The 14,647-nt window shown below is 44.1% G+C and overlaps 1 protein-coding gene, 1 long non-coding RNA gene and 6 other non-coding genes across 10 annotated transcripts in view; 4 read left to right on the top strand and 4 right to left on the bottom strand.

Moving 5' to 3' along the window:
• pard3aa (par-3 family cell polarity regulator alpha, a) overlaps positions 1–14,544 on the bottom strand; it is a 296,902-nt gene extending 282,358 nt beyond the window's left edge. For 2 of the 3 annotated variants that reach the window (XM_028433418.1, XM_028433420.1), the window contains exon 1: positions 13,980–14,544. In XM_028433418.1, coding sequence (XP_028289219.1) covers positions 13,980–14,099 — 120 coding nt within the window. In that variant the 5' untranslated portion in view covers positions 14,100–14,544. The remainder of the gene's footprint in view (positions 1–13,979) is intronic. The other variant, XM_028433417.1, reaches the window with a different exon arrangement.
• Positions 3,505–3,576, top strand: trnaw-cca (transfer RNA tryptophan (anticodon CCA)). The gene has a single exon. It is a non-coding gene; the product is annotated as a tRNA-Trp (tRNA).
• Positions 4,370–4,441, top strand: trnaw-cca (transfer RNA tryptophan (anticodon CCA)). Its single transcript has one exon. It is a non-coding gene; the product is annotated as a tRNA-Trp (tRNA).
• Positions 4,694–4,765, top strand: trnaw-cca (transfer RNA tryptophan (anticodon CCA)). Its single transcript has one exon. It is a non-coding gene; the product is annotated as a tRNA-Trp (tRNA).
• trnaw-cca (transfer RNA tryptophan (anticodon CCA)) lies at positions 7,561–7,632 on the top strand. Its single transcript has one exon. It is a non-coding gene; the product is annotated as a tRNA-Trp (tRNA).
• LOC114453495 (uncharacterized) lies at positions 7,710–11,380 on the bottom strand. The gene is made up of 3 exons (XR_003672450.1): positions 11,369–11,380; positions 10,081–10,085; positions 7,710–7,805 (listed from the first exon to the last, which is right to left on the bottom strand). It is a non-coding gene; the product is annotated as an uncharacterized LOC114453495 (long non-coding RNA).
• Positions 10,445–10,516, bottom strand: trnad-guc (transfer RNA aspartic acid (anticodon GUC)). The gene has a single exon. It is a non-coding gene; the product is annotated as a tRNA-Asp (tRNA).
• trnad-guc (transfer RNA aspartic acid (anticodon GUC)) lies at positions 10,641–10,712 on the bottom strand. The gene has a single exon. It is a non-coding gene; the product is annotated as a tRNA-Asp (tRNA).
• Positions 14,545–14,647: the final 103 nt, after the last annotated feature.

The raw sequence follows: 14,647 nt of genomic DNA, 5'->3' as shown, positions 1-14,647 counted from the left end.
CCAAGAGAGCACTATATCATAAATCAAAACGCACCAAATATATTGATCTGTCAAAGCACCAAAGGAGACTGCAGTTTGATTTCTAAAAAAAGAAACAAAGAAACTCTGTGTTTGATGTGGTTCTGTCAAAGTGTCCATAAGACAAACAACAAACCATTCATCATGCTGCTGCTCCTCTGGGCACATGTCAATTTAAATCTAAGGCAACTAATCAATGACAACAACACTGAGTCATCTCTGAATCATTTTTCTCAAGAAGAACTTGGTAGCCTTAGGGTGCAATCGCATAATTGCTGAAGAGCAATGAAGATCTATGGAGATACTTTACTCCAGTGAAGCCACAAGGTCGTAAAGCACTCCTCTCTATCATGTTAGGAAAAGAGCTGTGCTAGCACAACCAGAGGATCCAAGGTCAGAACAGAAAACCCTGCTTCAACTTCACTCGACTCCAGAATGTGAGCGCTCCAGAAAGAAGGGCCACTCAGGGCGATCTTTTTTTTCTTAAAGGTTATTCAGAGTTAACTTACATCCTCACATCTTTACTTCCAGAACAGAAACTCTTGAATCAGCACCCTATAAACAAACACACAGTGAATTCCCAACCAGGGAAGTCCTAGCTTTGCATTTAAAGACTTTAAGCCCCGGCACACAAAACCTGCCAAAACATTTTCGTTTACAATCATTAACTTCACAAAGACAGAAATCCACTTTTTTTTCCAGTCCTTGATTGAAAATGAATCATTCCAATATCCCAGAGTCCCGCCAGCGTCTAAGCCCCTCCTAACATCAAGGATTTATTCTTCTCCTGTAGCCCTGAGCATGCCAGTTGCATTTCATAGCTCCCTGTGGATGTCTGAGAGGATATCTTAACGGGCAGAGGCATGGAAAAACTGACAGGACCAGATTCTTATAAAACTGCAGGCATCTCATGTACTTACAGTGTTAGATATTTCTCAAATTATTTCTTGCATTTCAGATATTCATTCATTCAGATAGTCCCTTTTAGCTGAGTGTTTTCTTTCAGTGAATTAATCAGGCTCAACTGCTTTCAGGGTACTGCTGTTTTAATAGCATGAAAAATTAAGCTGTGGCTGATAATGAATACTGAATCAAACATCCTGAAGCAAAATCCAAGTTAAAATCTGGGTTAAAAAGCAGTAAGTAAAGGTTTCTGATTAGTTTTGGCATCTTCCGGCCTCATCTGCTGGTTCAATACAAGATCAGAATGTAGGTTAAATAGCATAGCAGCTGACTATATATACATCACTGTGTTTATTTACTTTATCCAGTGAAAGAGCAGACTTTGTATGCACATAGCAGTGCTCCAGGGTTGAAAGACCCGGGATGCATTAGTGGGATCAAAAACCCAATGACGCACAAAGCCTCACATGGCCAAGTCAAGGCAACAACTTCACTACAGTATGGATCAATTGACTTTTCATTCTCATTGTGTTATGCACTTTGTGCATAAAAGCAGCGATGATGAGCAAGAGCTCAGTGAAAAAGGAAACTAGCACAAAGGCACCACATTTATAGTCACTGAGGCGACACTGGCTGAACAATACACCTTCCACTGCTCACAGAACGTCATATTTCTCAAGCTTTATAGTCTCTTTTAACCATATGTGTAACAACAAAGGTGACACAGCAGCACAGACACAGTAGTTTAACAGTTTCAAGGTTTTTCTGCCTGAGTGTCTGAGTCCAGATCAGAAGGCTGCGTATTTAAATCATGTCAAGGTCAATAGATAAAAAATTGAAAATAATGATGAGATAATGTTGATATGTTTACTCATTTGTTGGCACATCCTGGCAAATTTTATTAGAAGATCAATTAAGAGTCCCGCTCCTAATTTTCTGTCAGATCCTATGTGCTCTGTGCAATCATGGCCGCAGGAATAAGTTGTTGACAAAACAGTGGATCGCACCCAAGAGGGCCTGGCATGTCGAAACACCACAAACCACATAGTTGGCCTTTGCTACAACTTGCTCGTAGTCGGATTCAGCTGGAGGCAGGAATTGTCATCTGATGGAAATGTGGGATGAGAAAAACAAGAGAGACAACTCCAAGTACTGTACTGAAAAAAAAATATGATTTGAATTCAAACCAATGAAATATAGTAGCTGTTAATGGAGTGGAGACCATTTAGTCCTGTGATCAGCTTTAACTGCAGAAACGTCTCCGTCTCTGGCTCATGTATGAGACAGAGACTTTTGTTTCTTTAATTTGCCTCAAAGAGACATTATTAACCACACTGACCTTCAAAGTTTGTTATTTTCTGTACTCTTCCAGTTTACCACTCTACAAAGACATGTATCCTTGGCTGCACCCATTGTGGGTTAATTCAACCAAAGTGATTATTTCTGCCCTGAACAGTCCAGCCTGTGAAACATGACTGTGTAACTGGGATCCTTAAGAGCTCGGAGAAACTTCTACTCCTCACTGAGCTAGATTTAGGAGCATCTCCGGTCTAAAAAAGTGCAGCCTGAATGGAAAAGTAATGTCTATGTGTATTTTAAGAGCAGAAAAAAAGGGACCTCCGTGTTAAGGTGTGGAAAGTGTAAACAATGGAAGCTGTTAAAACAGCCTTTAAGAATGCATGGGCGGTGTTTTTCCATCTTCATATAATATCTGAAGGCTTTTTATGCTTGAAATACATTTAATTCAACAGCTGTCACCTTGCTCATGATTTCCATTTTAGGTAGTCCAAGTATGGGTTACATAACACGTCTTCCAACCCACCAAATGGCAACAGCAGATGAACAATTCTTTTATAGTTCGGCCCTCTGCACCACATCAGAGAGGGGTCAGAAACAGTCTTCTGTCAACCTGCCTAGCAGAAGGCAGAACATTCTTTTCACAAATGTAGCAAAAATAGTCATGTAAAGCAAAGAGGTAAAAGAAACAAGGCCGTTCAATTACAGTCAGGTCAATAGAACTACATGAAAGGAGCTTAATTGTAAGTTTTCCCAAAGCAAACCCATTATCATGGGGTGACTAATCATCTGTGATAACAGGTGGGATAGTGTCAGGTGTACAGGAATGGTATGAGAGGGGTTAAGAGGTCTCTAAGAAAGACAAACACAGAAAGAGTGAAGTGACTGAGAGAGTGCACATGAAAGGTCCCTTTTTGTTATTGGAGGAATTTTGGAAGCTCCAAATGTTTCCAGGAACTGCCCCTTAAATGACATTTTGTCAGCCTTTGTGTTCCCTGCTATGTTGTGCTAGGACCTTGTGGCGCAACGGTAGCGTGTCTGACTCCAGATCAGAAGGTTCAAATCACGTCAGGGTCAGAATTTTAAGTCGCGCATCCACAGTACAATCAAATCGCCCTCTTAGCGATCACTATCTCGCGTTTCCTACTATCTTCTGCTAGGACCTTGTGGCGCGCACGTCAGACGAATATACAGCAGGTTAAATGGTGCATGTGAACATGTCAGTTTTAACAATGCATACTGTGCATTGTCAGTTTTCCAGGTGCCAAAAATAGTCACCTGTCACCTGACCTCGTGGCGCAACGGTAGCGCGTCTGACTCCAGATCAGAAGGTTGCGTGTTCAAATCACGTCGGGGTCATTTAACCTTTTTCATTCTATGAATGCAAGCAAAGTACCAAAGAAAATGTCCCGATCCACTGCACGAACTTGAGCATGGCAGAAAGGTTTGCAGGAATAGACCCTTTAATTATGTTGTCAGCATTATTATTTCTATCTATAGCTGATTTGTTTAACTTCCAGATTAAGTACCAATCTCTGAGAACAGCCCTAGGGCAGAAGTTCCAGCAGGGAACATGTATAAATGTGAGGGCCACCATACAGCACCCCTTTGGTTTCTTTGGTGACTAAACATCTCAAGAAAGTAAAGCTGCTCCTTGGCCTTTTTTTACACCGTTGACCTTGTGGTCCAACGATGGTGTTGATTTCAGATCAGGAGGTTACAAACTCAAATACACTTTTACATTCAATGAACATTAGTAAGACAGTAGTCAGTCAAGACAGTCTTTCAAGACAGTCTTTCTCCACTGCAAAAACCAGGACAAAGCTAAAATCATTACAGAAACAGACCACAAAAGGACTATTTCAGCATTGAACCTCTGATATAAACATCTTAGAACTGTCCTACAGGAGAAGATGCAGCAATCATCACACCAACGGTAGCGTGTGACTCTAGACCAGGAGGTTGTGTATGTGAGTCACATTAGGGTCAGCTTTTAAGTTACATATCCACAATATAATCAAGAATTAATTCCATTTTTTATTGGCATAGTTACATCACCATGTTGAAAAAAACAATAACTTCAAAACCCACAGACTCCAGCTTCCTAGCTGCTCTTTAGCCATGTTTTGTGACAATTACATGACAGCAACATGACCTTGTGGCGCAACGGTAGCGCGTCTGACTCCAGATCAGAAGGTTGCGTGTTCAAATCACGTCAGGGTCAGAATTTTAAGTCGCACATCCACAGTACAATCAAAAATGCCTACCACGTATTACTGAGTTTGTTTTATCACACTCTTAGGGATCACTATCTCGCATTTCCTACTATGCTGTGCTAGGACCTCGTGGCGCACACGGTAGCGCGTCAGACGAATATACAGCAGGTTAAATGGTGCATGTGAACATGTGTCAGTTTTAACAATGCATACTGTGCATCATCAGTTTTCCAGGGGCCAAAAATAGTCACCTGTCACCTGACCTCGTGGCGCAATGGTAGCGCGTCTGACTCCAGATCAGAAGGTTGCGTGTTCAAATCACGTCGGGGTCATTTTTTGCCATTCTATGAATGCTAGCAAAGAATCAAAGAAAATGTCCTGTATGGACTCCCCAAGATACACAAGGAAGGAGTCCCCCTCAGACCCATCGTCAGCAGCACAAACTCAGTCACATACAACGTGGCTAAGCACTTGGCTGAACTCTTGACACCACTGGTAGGTAACACACCACATCACATACACAACTCTCAGGACTTTGTGAACAAGGTGGAGAAGATCCGAATGGACCCAGACGACACCATGGTCTCATTTGATGTCACCTCCTTGTTCACTTGCATCCCTACATCAGAAGCCACAGAGATGGTAAGGATGTGCCTCACACAAGACAGCACACTCAAGGAGAGAACCAACCTAACGCCAGACCACATCTGTGACCTGCTGGACCTCTGCCTGACCACCACTTATTTCCAATACAATGGGAACTTTTACAGACAGAAGCACAGCTGTGCAATGGGATCACCTGTGTCTCCGATTGTGGCCAACCTCTACATGGAAGAAGTGGAGAGAAGAGCCCTGAGTTCTTTTCCTGGAACCACCCTCACCCACTGGTTTAGATATGTGGATGACACCTGGGGCAAAATCAAGACCAATGAAGTGGAACGGTTCACAGAACACATCAAACTCCGCAGGATCTTCAACAACCATGACATCCCGGTCCATTTTTAAACCAATGACAACACTGAGACAGAGACTGGTTCACCCAAAGGACAAGATTCCCAGGGAGAAACAGAGCAATGTGATATATGCAGTCCAGTGCAGTGAGGAATGCTCTGATCTGTACATTGGAGAAACTAAACAACCACTCCACAGAAGAATGGCTCAGCACAGGAGAGCCACCTCCTCAGGACTAGACTCAGCTGTTTACTGTTTACACACTCACAGTAAGAACAAAGGGCTGTCAACCAGTCCCCCTCCGGCAGTTTCATAGTCGTTAGCCAGTCGTTAGACACACCTGGCCCAGTCAGCCAGAACATCACAGGTAAGTATGGAAACATTTAGTGCTATTGTTTTTTTAAGTTTTACCCAGACCCACCCACATAGGTCTGTAACCACATATAAACCATGTTTCCCCACCAAACAGTTAGAACTGATGAAGCTGCTTGGATAAGCAGCGAAATGTCTTCAAGAAAACTCTACAAGTCCAGACGCCTTGCTTCAATCTTCTCTACGTATGATGACCTGGATGACTGAGAATCTTCATCAACAATATGTCCTGATCCACTGCATGAACTTGAGCATGGCTGAAAGGTTTGCAGGAATAGACCCTTTAATTATGTTGTCAGCATTATTATTTCTATCTATAGCTGATTTGTTTAACTTCCAGATTCAGTACCAATCTCTGAGAACAGCCCTAGGGCAGAAGTTCCAGCAGGGAACATGTATAAATGTGAGGGCCACCATACAGCACCCCTTTGGTTTCTTTGGTGACTAAACATCTCAAGAAAGTAAAGCTGGATCCATACTCCGCGAGACAAAGAGCGGAGAACGCGCTCCACGGGTGGTAAGAGATACAAAAAAAAGGTCTTTTCCGCACTGAGGTACCATACTCCGTGAGACGCGTGTGTGCAGAACTCCTCATACGGCCCGCCCACTAAACTATAAGGAAAGACTTTACTGAGTTTTTTTACACACCACAAGGACGTGTGCCATGGCAAGAGGGCATTATACAGAGAGGGTGCCTGCAACAGCGTGAGATGTCCGGCGATGAGTTGTGAAAATGCGACATTAAAAGTAACAATAGCAAAGATTCAGTGTTTGCGCCTTTATGACCACATTTGCACATCTACTGTGTTCCAATGTGCCTGCGATACTTCAAACTGTCCGGTGATGAGCTGTGAAGATGCGACATTAAAAGTAACAATAGCAAAGATATACAGACATTGTTAACGAGCCTATTATGCCCGGGTATGTAGGAGTACATAGAATGGTAATAACAGTCACCATCTGGTATGTGTGAATGGCTGTCTGGAGTTATTGGTGACAAATCACCCTGACTTGCCTTTCTTTCTTTCTTTTATTGCTCATCATGCAAAACCGGTATGGTCTTATCTAAATCTGTTGAATCAGTGCTGTTTATACACCTACCTATATACCTGGAGAGGCTCTTGCGCTTCTCCACTTTCATCACGCCCACAATAAATTCCGACCAATCACAGCATGGTTGCCGCACAGCCTTGAAAGACAAAGTTCGGCCCGGACCCTGTGCACAGGAGTGCGGATCAGCGGGCGGTCAGAGACAAAAAATGACGTCATTTTGTGGGCGTAACGTCTGCAGGGGGGGGAAATGTCTTTGTCTCGCGGAGTATGGATCCAGCTTAAAGCTGCTCCTTGGCCTTTTTTTACACCGTTGACCTTGTGGATCGGGAGGTTACAAACTCAAATACACTTTTACATTCAATGAACATTAGCAAGACAGTAGTCAAAGGAAATGTCTTTCTCCACTGCAAGAACCAGGGCAAAGCTAAAATCATTACAGAAACAGACCAAAAAATGACTATTTCAGCATTGAACCTCTGATATGAACATCTGAGAACTGTCCTACAGGAGAAGATGCAGCAATCATCACACCAACGGTAGCGTGTGTGACTCTAGACCAGGAGGTTGTGTATGTGAGTCACATTAGGGTCAGCTTTTAAGTTGCATATCAACAATATAATTAAGAAATGCCATTTTTTTATTGGCATAGTTACATCACCATGTTAAAAAAACAATAACTTCAAAACCCACAGACTCCAGCTTCCTAGCTGCTCTTTAGCCATGTTTTGTGACAATTAAGTGACAGCAACATGACCTTGTGGCGCAACGGTAGCGCGTCTGACTCCAGATCAGAAGGTTGCGTGTTCAAATCACGTCAGGGTCATAGTTTTAGGTTGCACATTCACATCAAAAATGCCTACCATGTATCACTGAGTTTGTTTGATCACCATCCGTAGTCTTAAGCTGGATCCATACTCCAAGAGAACAAAGAACTCTCTTCTCGCTGTCGGCGCTCCGACTACAAAATGACGTCATTTTTTTCTCAGAGTGCCTGTTCTGCAGCTCTCGCAGACACATGGTCTGGGCAGAACTTTTTCTCTCAGTGGTGTGCAAGAGCAATTAATGGGCATGATGAATGTGGTGAAGCGCACAAGCTTCTTCAGGTGCAGAACACACAGACATGGAGGAACACACAGACTTGGAGGAATACCAGAGGTCTGCTCTACAGTCAGCTACACGAATCTTCTATCTATTGTCATGCTATACGCCCTCCTGTTGAGTGAGAAGAAAGTTCTTTGTTCTTGTGGAGTATGGATCCAGCTTTAGATGCCATTAAGACTTGTGTAATCAGTCTGGCTGGAGTGGGCTTTGGGCTGTATTCCGTTCTAGCAAGATTGATTTTTTCTTAAATTTTCTTAATCTGAACAGCACAAATCTGCTTAAATTGAACAATTTGCTGAAATATGGCTAGGGTCTAAATGCAAATGCAGCTAGCGAATCCAGCTAGGGGACCATGTCTAGCTTGATTGATTATTCCCAGTCTGAACGGGGTCTTACAGGCCTGAAGCCATGAAGAGCTGCCTCTTAATTCAAATGAGTAGTGTATTTAGTCTATTGTCCAGCTTCTAACGGTTCAGGTGAATGATTAGCCGGATTATATGGACCAGCAGGTTAAGATAACAAAAAAATAAGTCCCCAACAACACATGCAGGAAGAGGAAAGTACAAGCTAACAGGTGTCAGGAGCTCATGTTTTATATGTCAGCACAGCCACACAACAGTGTGAGTTTAGAGTCATGTTATCTCACCGAAGAACACACACAATGACGTGTTTACACATTAAACGCAATAATTCACAACGTGCTTACAGCCATGTAGAGTTCTGTTAAGTTCTGCTAAATCTGTAAATGATTGGACGACAAAAGGAATTTCTGTTCAGCTCCGCCTACAGCAGATAAACACAACAAAACCAAACAGAAACAAAAACCACACTAGCAACGACAACAGAAACTGATCCTGACCCCGACTCTTAGCATACACGTAGCTGGCATGCTCAGACTCTGGCAGATGGCATTAAGGCATTCCAAGCCTGAGCATACCACATATTATCAGCACCTGTGTATACACCTGATAGGCAGAACACCCCAGAGTCATCGTAGCCTGGCCCTGAAGAGAGGCATGTTTGGGTTAGATAAGCAGAGAGCTTGGTGTCATTGTCCTTGATGCTATTCACGTGAGCGGGGTGGCTCGCCAGACAGCGATTAAATCATTCGACGAGACAGGTTTTTACGGAAGTAGTCTCAAACTCTCCTCCACACTGGCCCATATACAGTAATAAGGTGCAGCAATGGGGGTACTGGACAGTGACACTGCTGGGTATAGATTTAAAAATAGGCTCTTACACTTGCATTTATGTTTGAATCATTTAAGGGCCCCTATTGCAAATTTTGAGACCTGATGACTGCATTTACTGCCACCACTGATCCGTCTACATACGTGTTGCTACCAGCCACCACATACAATTACAGGCTTTTCCCCCTGTAATCTGTATGACTGCATGTTCTATTATTACTGTGCATTATTTTTGACTTTGCATGAAGTAATCTAACAAGTCAACATGTTTTGTATAGAAAGTGTTACGTAAATCACTGCCCTCGGGCCTCAGTGGACAGACAGTGATGGAGCACACGGCACGCCAGGGGTGCAGAATATCTTTTCTGGATGCTTGGGCAAACTTCAACTCGTGACTTTTGGAACAGCGGGTGTGTTATGTTTTTACTCAAAGACCAGCAGGCAACAATTCTCCTGGAAGTAGTCAGCACGAAAAGCACATTATCGTTCGGTCGGCTGGAAGACAACGCAGTGTCAACCAGCTGAAGAGGGAGAAAAAAAAGACTGATAAACAAAAAACAACAGGAACTAAATAAAACCAGAGGAGAATATAACAAGAGGTGACTGGGTCCATGCTTTTCTTCTTCTACTTCTCCCCTTGCTGTACTCCCTGCTGTGGTAAAAAATTAAGCACTGCTGCTTAACTGAACCTACTTGTACTCAGTTACCATCAATCACATCGTATCCCATCATCCCACACTACATCCTACGCTTCTCCAGTCAACTTATATGATGGACCCCACCACAACCTCCAACTATCTTCCATAATCCAATTCACACACTGCAGCTCCACTCTGTTGCATAACCACTGAGTGCAGTGAGCTAATAAGCACTGACAACCCTTTCAAAGGCACTTCCCACTTTCTCATTGCGGTGTGTTTCTGCACAGCTGTGCCAGAGCAGGCTCATGTTAGACCCCTTACCTGAGAACACAACACAACAATTCCTACAAGATACTTCAAAGCTGTGTTTGAAGGAGTGCATCTGGCAGCAAATAAAAACTTATTTGGTGACATTTATAATAAGACCAAAAACTAGAGTAGAAAAATTACACTCCCCGTCAGGGAATCGAACCCCGGTCTTCCGCGTGACAGGCGGAGATACTGTCCACTATACTAACGAGGACTGGTGTGCTCAATCAACATGCTAAGCTAACTGACTGCTAACTACTTACTTGTAACCTTTTTTTGGAGACTATTTGGCTGCAGAAGAAAATTACCCAAAATCACCCACCCCTGCTAGCCAGCAGCCAATCGCCTGAAGAGGGGGCAAAAGAAAAAACACACAAAAAAACACAAAATTACACTCCCCGTCGGGGAATCGAACCCCGGTCTTCCGCGTGACAGGCGGAGATACTGTCCACTATACTAACGAGGACTGGTGTGCTCAATGAACATGCTAAGCTAACTAACTGCTAACTACTTACTTGTACCCAAAATCACCCACCCCTGCTAGCCAGCAGCCAATCGCCTGAAGAGGGGGCAAAAAAAACAAAATTACACTCCCCGTCGGGGAATCGAACCCCGGTCTTCCGCGTGACAGGCGGAGATACTGTCCACTATACTAACGAGGACTGTGGCTATCTGAGGTCACACAGAAACAGTGTCACCCACACATCTCACATTTAAACAAACATTCTTCTTAATTTTCATCAAGTATAAAATGCTTATTCTTTTCCCTACCCTGTTTAATGCTAAGCTAACTAGTTGCTTTATTTTGGGGGCATTTCGCAGCACTAGCAAAGTTAGGAAAATGTACACCCTATATTTGGAAATTGGACTTGTTTTTACTTTGAACAAAGTTAAAGGGGGTGGTGATGGTGATATTGCATTTCCTTTGTAGCATCTACAGTATCAGCTGTGGTAAGCATCACTCTCCCCATCAGGAAACTGAACCCAGGTCTTCTACATGAGAGACAGAGACACTGACCACCATACTAACCAGGACAGCACTCTAACCACACTATCTTTTGGCATGAAGGATGGGTGCATGGGTGTTGGGTGTCTTCTTCTGGCTTAATTTAGCAGAATAAGACACCCACATCAAATTTCAACATGTGATGGTTTTGTACAGCTAACACACAGTTTGGTAATCTATGGGCCTTTCATTGTATAATGACCGATATTATAAATTACAGAATCACACTTGCCTTCAGACATCCAGGAGCCAGATGACACATGCTCATCATTATGCTGCTGATATACTGTGTAATGAAAGATAATGTGCAACTGTGTTTGGTTTTCCCATAAAATCATTCCACATCTGTGTATTTCAACAACTTACGCTGCGTTGTGACATGTCGCAAAGTCTGCATCTGTGGAATTTTGGGAGGAAAAAGGGCAATTATGTGCTTTAAAGCTTGAGCCTACATTTAGGTAGAGTGACTGTGGGAAAGTAGAAGACAAATAGGGTCAGGAAATGCAGCTCCTCAAAGAGTTAGAGCCACAAATTATGGATCCAGTGACTGAATGTTTGAGGATTCTTTTGTGTCGTTTGTGTGCCAGATGCGTCTGCAGAAGGCTGACTACAGATCTGTCCACATGTTATGTATGCCAACAGCTAAAGCCCACAAAATGACACCTTTATATTGCTCCTGCTCAAAAGGCTAAAAATGTGGTAAATAAACCGTTATTCCTTTACTGCCTGACTGCAGCAGAAAGGCAGGATGAGAGGCCTGAAAAGCCATTTAACATGAATCTTTCATGACTGTTAATGCTGCAGACTCATTCTGAAGGTAATGGTGCTTGGGAGACAGATGCACACTTTCTGTTCCCACTGACACTGTGATGAGGTCCTCAAGAGTCCCCAGAGACCATCACCAGTGCAGCATGTGACACTGTCTCATTGAGCTCTGCTACTTCAGAGTCCATGGTGATTGATTTGGTATCATAAGCTCAGTGTGATCATATGTGTATCAAGTGACAGGTTCCCTCTGATATATGCAAATAAATACACACAGCTGGGGAGTGTTTTCATCAACAAAGTGCTGCCACACTGCAGGTTTGTGCACGCTTCATACGTTTTTATGAAAATCGCGACATCACTCATCGATTCAGGTTTGTCTTTGTTCGCAAACAGGTCCTTGTTGCAGTCATTTCTGTCTGCAGCATTGAACAGACAGACGTTACCAAGGTGACAGGTCCTGGAGCTCCTGGAGGTGGAACACTAGGTGCTGTGAGCATACATAACACACATACCTTTCTTACTATGAACAACACAAGCTGGCACTCCCAGTGTAAACAGTATGTGGACATTCAAAACTGAACACTGTCACTCAGTACTGTGACTGCATACTTATGTTTACGCAGCGGTGTGTGTCACACACCTGTGCCTGTGCTTAGGATCAACCGAGAGATGCTAGTGAGCGAAGACAGACTGCCCGAGCAAGCGGGTTCCCAAAACAGTTCATGTATAATGAAGAGGCAGATGAAGATATTTGTGTCGAGCAGAAGGTAGGTGTAGAGAGGCTGGATCAGATTTCATGCCATGGAATGTGCAAGACGTCTTTCAGATTAAAGGGTGGAGCAATGATAGACTGCTGTCATGTAATGGAAGCAGTGAGCTACGTGTGACAGCATCTTTCTTCTGGTGTGTTCAGGTGTCCTCCTCAAAAACAAGGGTTCATCATGGAGGTCCACAGGGCTCTGTGGTTGGTACGCTTCCCCTAGATTAAGGTTTGGACACATGTCCCTGCCGGTCAAACTCACACTCAAACAGTGTAAATAAACTATTCTGACTGTAAGAGAGGCGATATAATTAAACCAGAATCGACATGAACCGGAGGCTAAAGGTCCTGTCTAGTAGTTTGTGTTGATCCGAAGCCACCAAGCATTCTCCAGAGGAAACACACACTTCTACATTTACACTACAGCTGCACAGATCAATGGAGCAGTCGCCTCCTTTCTGCTGAACCAAGCACGGGTAAACAGAGGAGTGAATGTGTGCCTTAAGAGGAAGTGCTCTTCAAGAATACGCTTTACTGTTGACTTCCTCGGTCGCTGTTTGCATTCATGGGTAAAAACCTCCAGCTGAACCGCCACCTGCGTACCTGTCACTACAGAGATGGTGCAGATCTTAAGGCTAAAGGCAGCACACACTGGCAGAATGGCACCAAGGTTTAATTCATTCATTAGTCATTTAATGGGCTTTAAAGCACAGCCACTAGAAACCCACAAAGGGAAAGGCAATCAGTGTCCTCACTCAGATTTAACACGTGGTCGTGTGCTCCACCGTTTCACAGCTGAAACTTGGATGAACTTTATTCTAAAGCATAACTGGAAGAGCAGCGAGTTCAAAATGTCCCACTGGACTCATTCCATTTGTTTCTATAATACTAATTAACATGGATGTGCACACACATGGATTAAGGGTGTCTCCATAATGTGTAGCAACCACTTCATGCTATGGTGGCACACCTACTCACTAACAGACACACACACACACTAGGCGGGCTGTGCAGCCGTTTGAACTCTGTGCACTCTTGCTCACTTTTCCGCCTTTTTTTTGCACAATTATCTAACTTTTTCATATGAGTTCCTTCACAGCTGCGTAGATTAAAACGTCACCTCCTCGTCCTTATCTCCTTTAGCTATAACAACAATGGAAGGTCCACTTCCTCCACTAAGTGTAGGCCCCCACTCTCTCTCTCTCAATCAGGGGCCCCTGGGGGTCTCCACTGGCCCCAGCTTCGTGGGGGCAGCCACTGGCACTCCAGAGAAAAGCGCCATGTTGAGGCTCCACTGTGGATTCGGGACACTGCTCTGCGCTCCCGGAGCTCAGCGTAAGAAAATCTCACCGTGGCAGCAGTGTGTGTGTGTGTGTGTGTGTGTGGAGGACTCACCTTTGCAATCGCCTTTTTATACCTCATGGCCGCTTGTTCGATCAGGTTTTGGACTTTTATATTCCCATCTCCACACGGAACGACCACCCGGGTCCTCCCGAAACACACCGTCACTTTCATTTCTCCTCCGCCGCGTTAATTCCAAAGAGGAAAAAGCAGCGTCAACACGACGATAACCATCCTAACGATTAACAACAAAAAAAGCACTAAATCCTCAGCTGTCCCAGCGCGTAAAGGGTGTCTTTGTGTCCCGCGTCCTCGGAGAAAGAGAAAGGAGTTCGCCCGGGAGAGGATCCAGTGGCAGGGCTGGGGTGGCGTCCTCCTCCCTGTGCCGTGTTGACTCACTCACAGAAACTTCCCAACAAAAAAGCCTCTCCGGCGAGAGCGCACAACTGGACAGCTGACAACCGACACTGCGAGTGCGCCCACATGTTAGAGCAGGCTCTAAGAATGCTCCCTGCAGCCGATCCACGGGAGATCAGTGGACGTGTCTCTGCTGTCTTATCGCGGAAAGCTGAGTGTTTACAGGCAGGAAGTGTTGACTCTTTATCCACTTTACTATAATGCTGTAAACACGGGCTCCAATGGGGCCCCTGAGGATGTGGCGGCCTGGGGCCATTTCTCAATACATGTGTACTTTACTTTTTCAATGGGGGACAGGTCTGGAC

The sequence above is a fragment of the Parambassis ranga genome, chromosome 20 (genome assembly GCF_900634625.1).
Source record: "Parambassis ranga chromosome 20, fParRan2.1, whole genome shotgun sequence".
In the NCBI taxonomy this organism is placed as follows: Eukaryota; Metazoa; Chordata; class Actinopteri; family Ambassidae; genus Parambassis; species Parambassis ranga.
The sequence above is the reverse complement of the archived record's forward strand: the minus strand, read 5'-3'. Positions and strand labels throughout refer to the sequence as shown.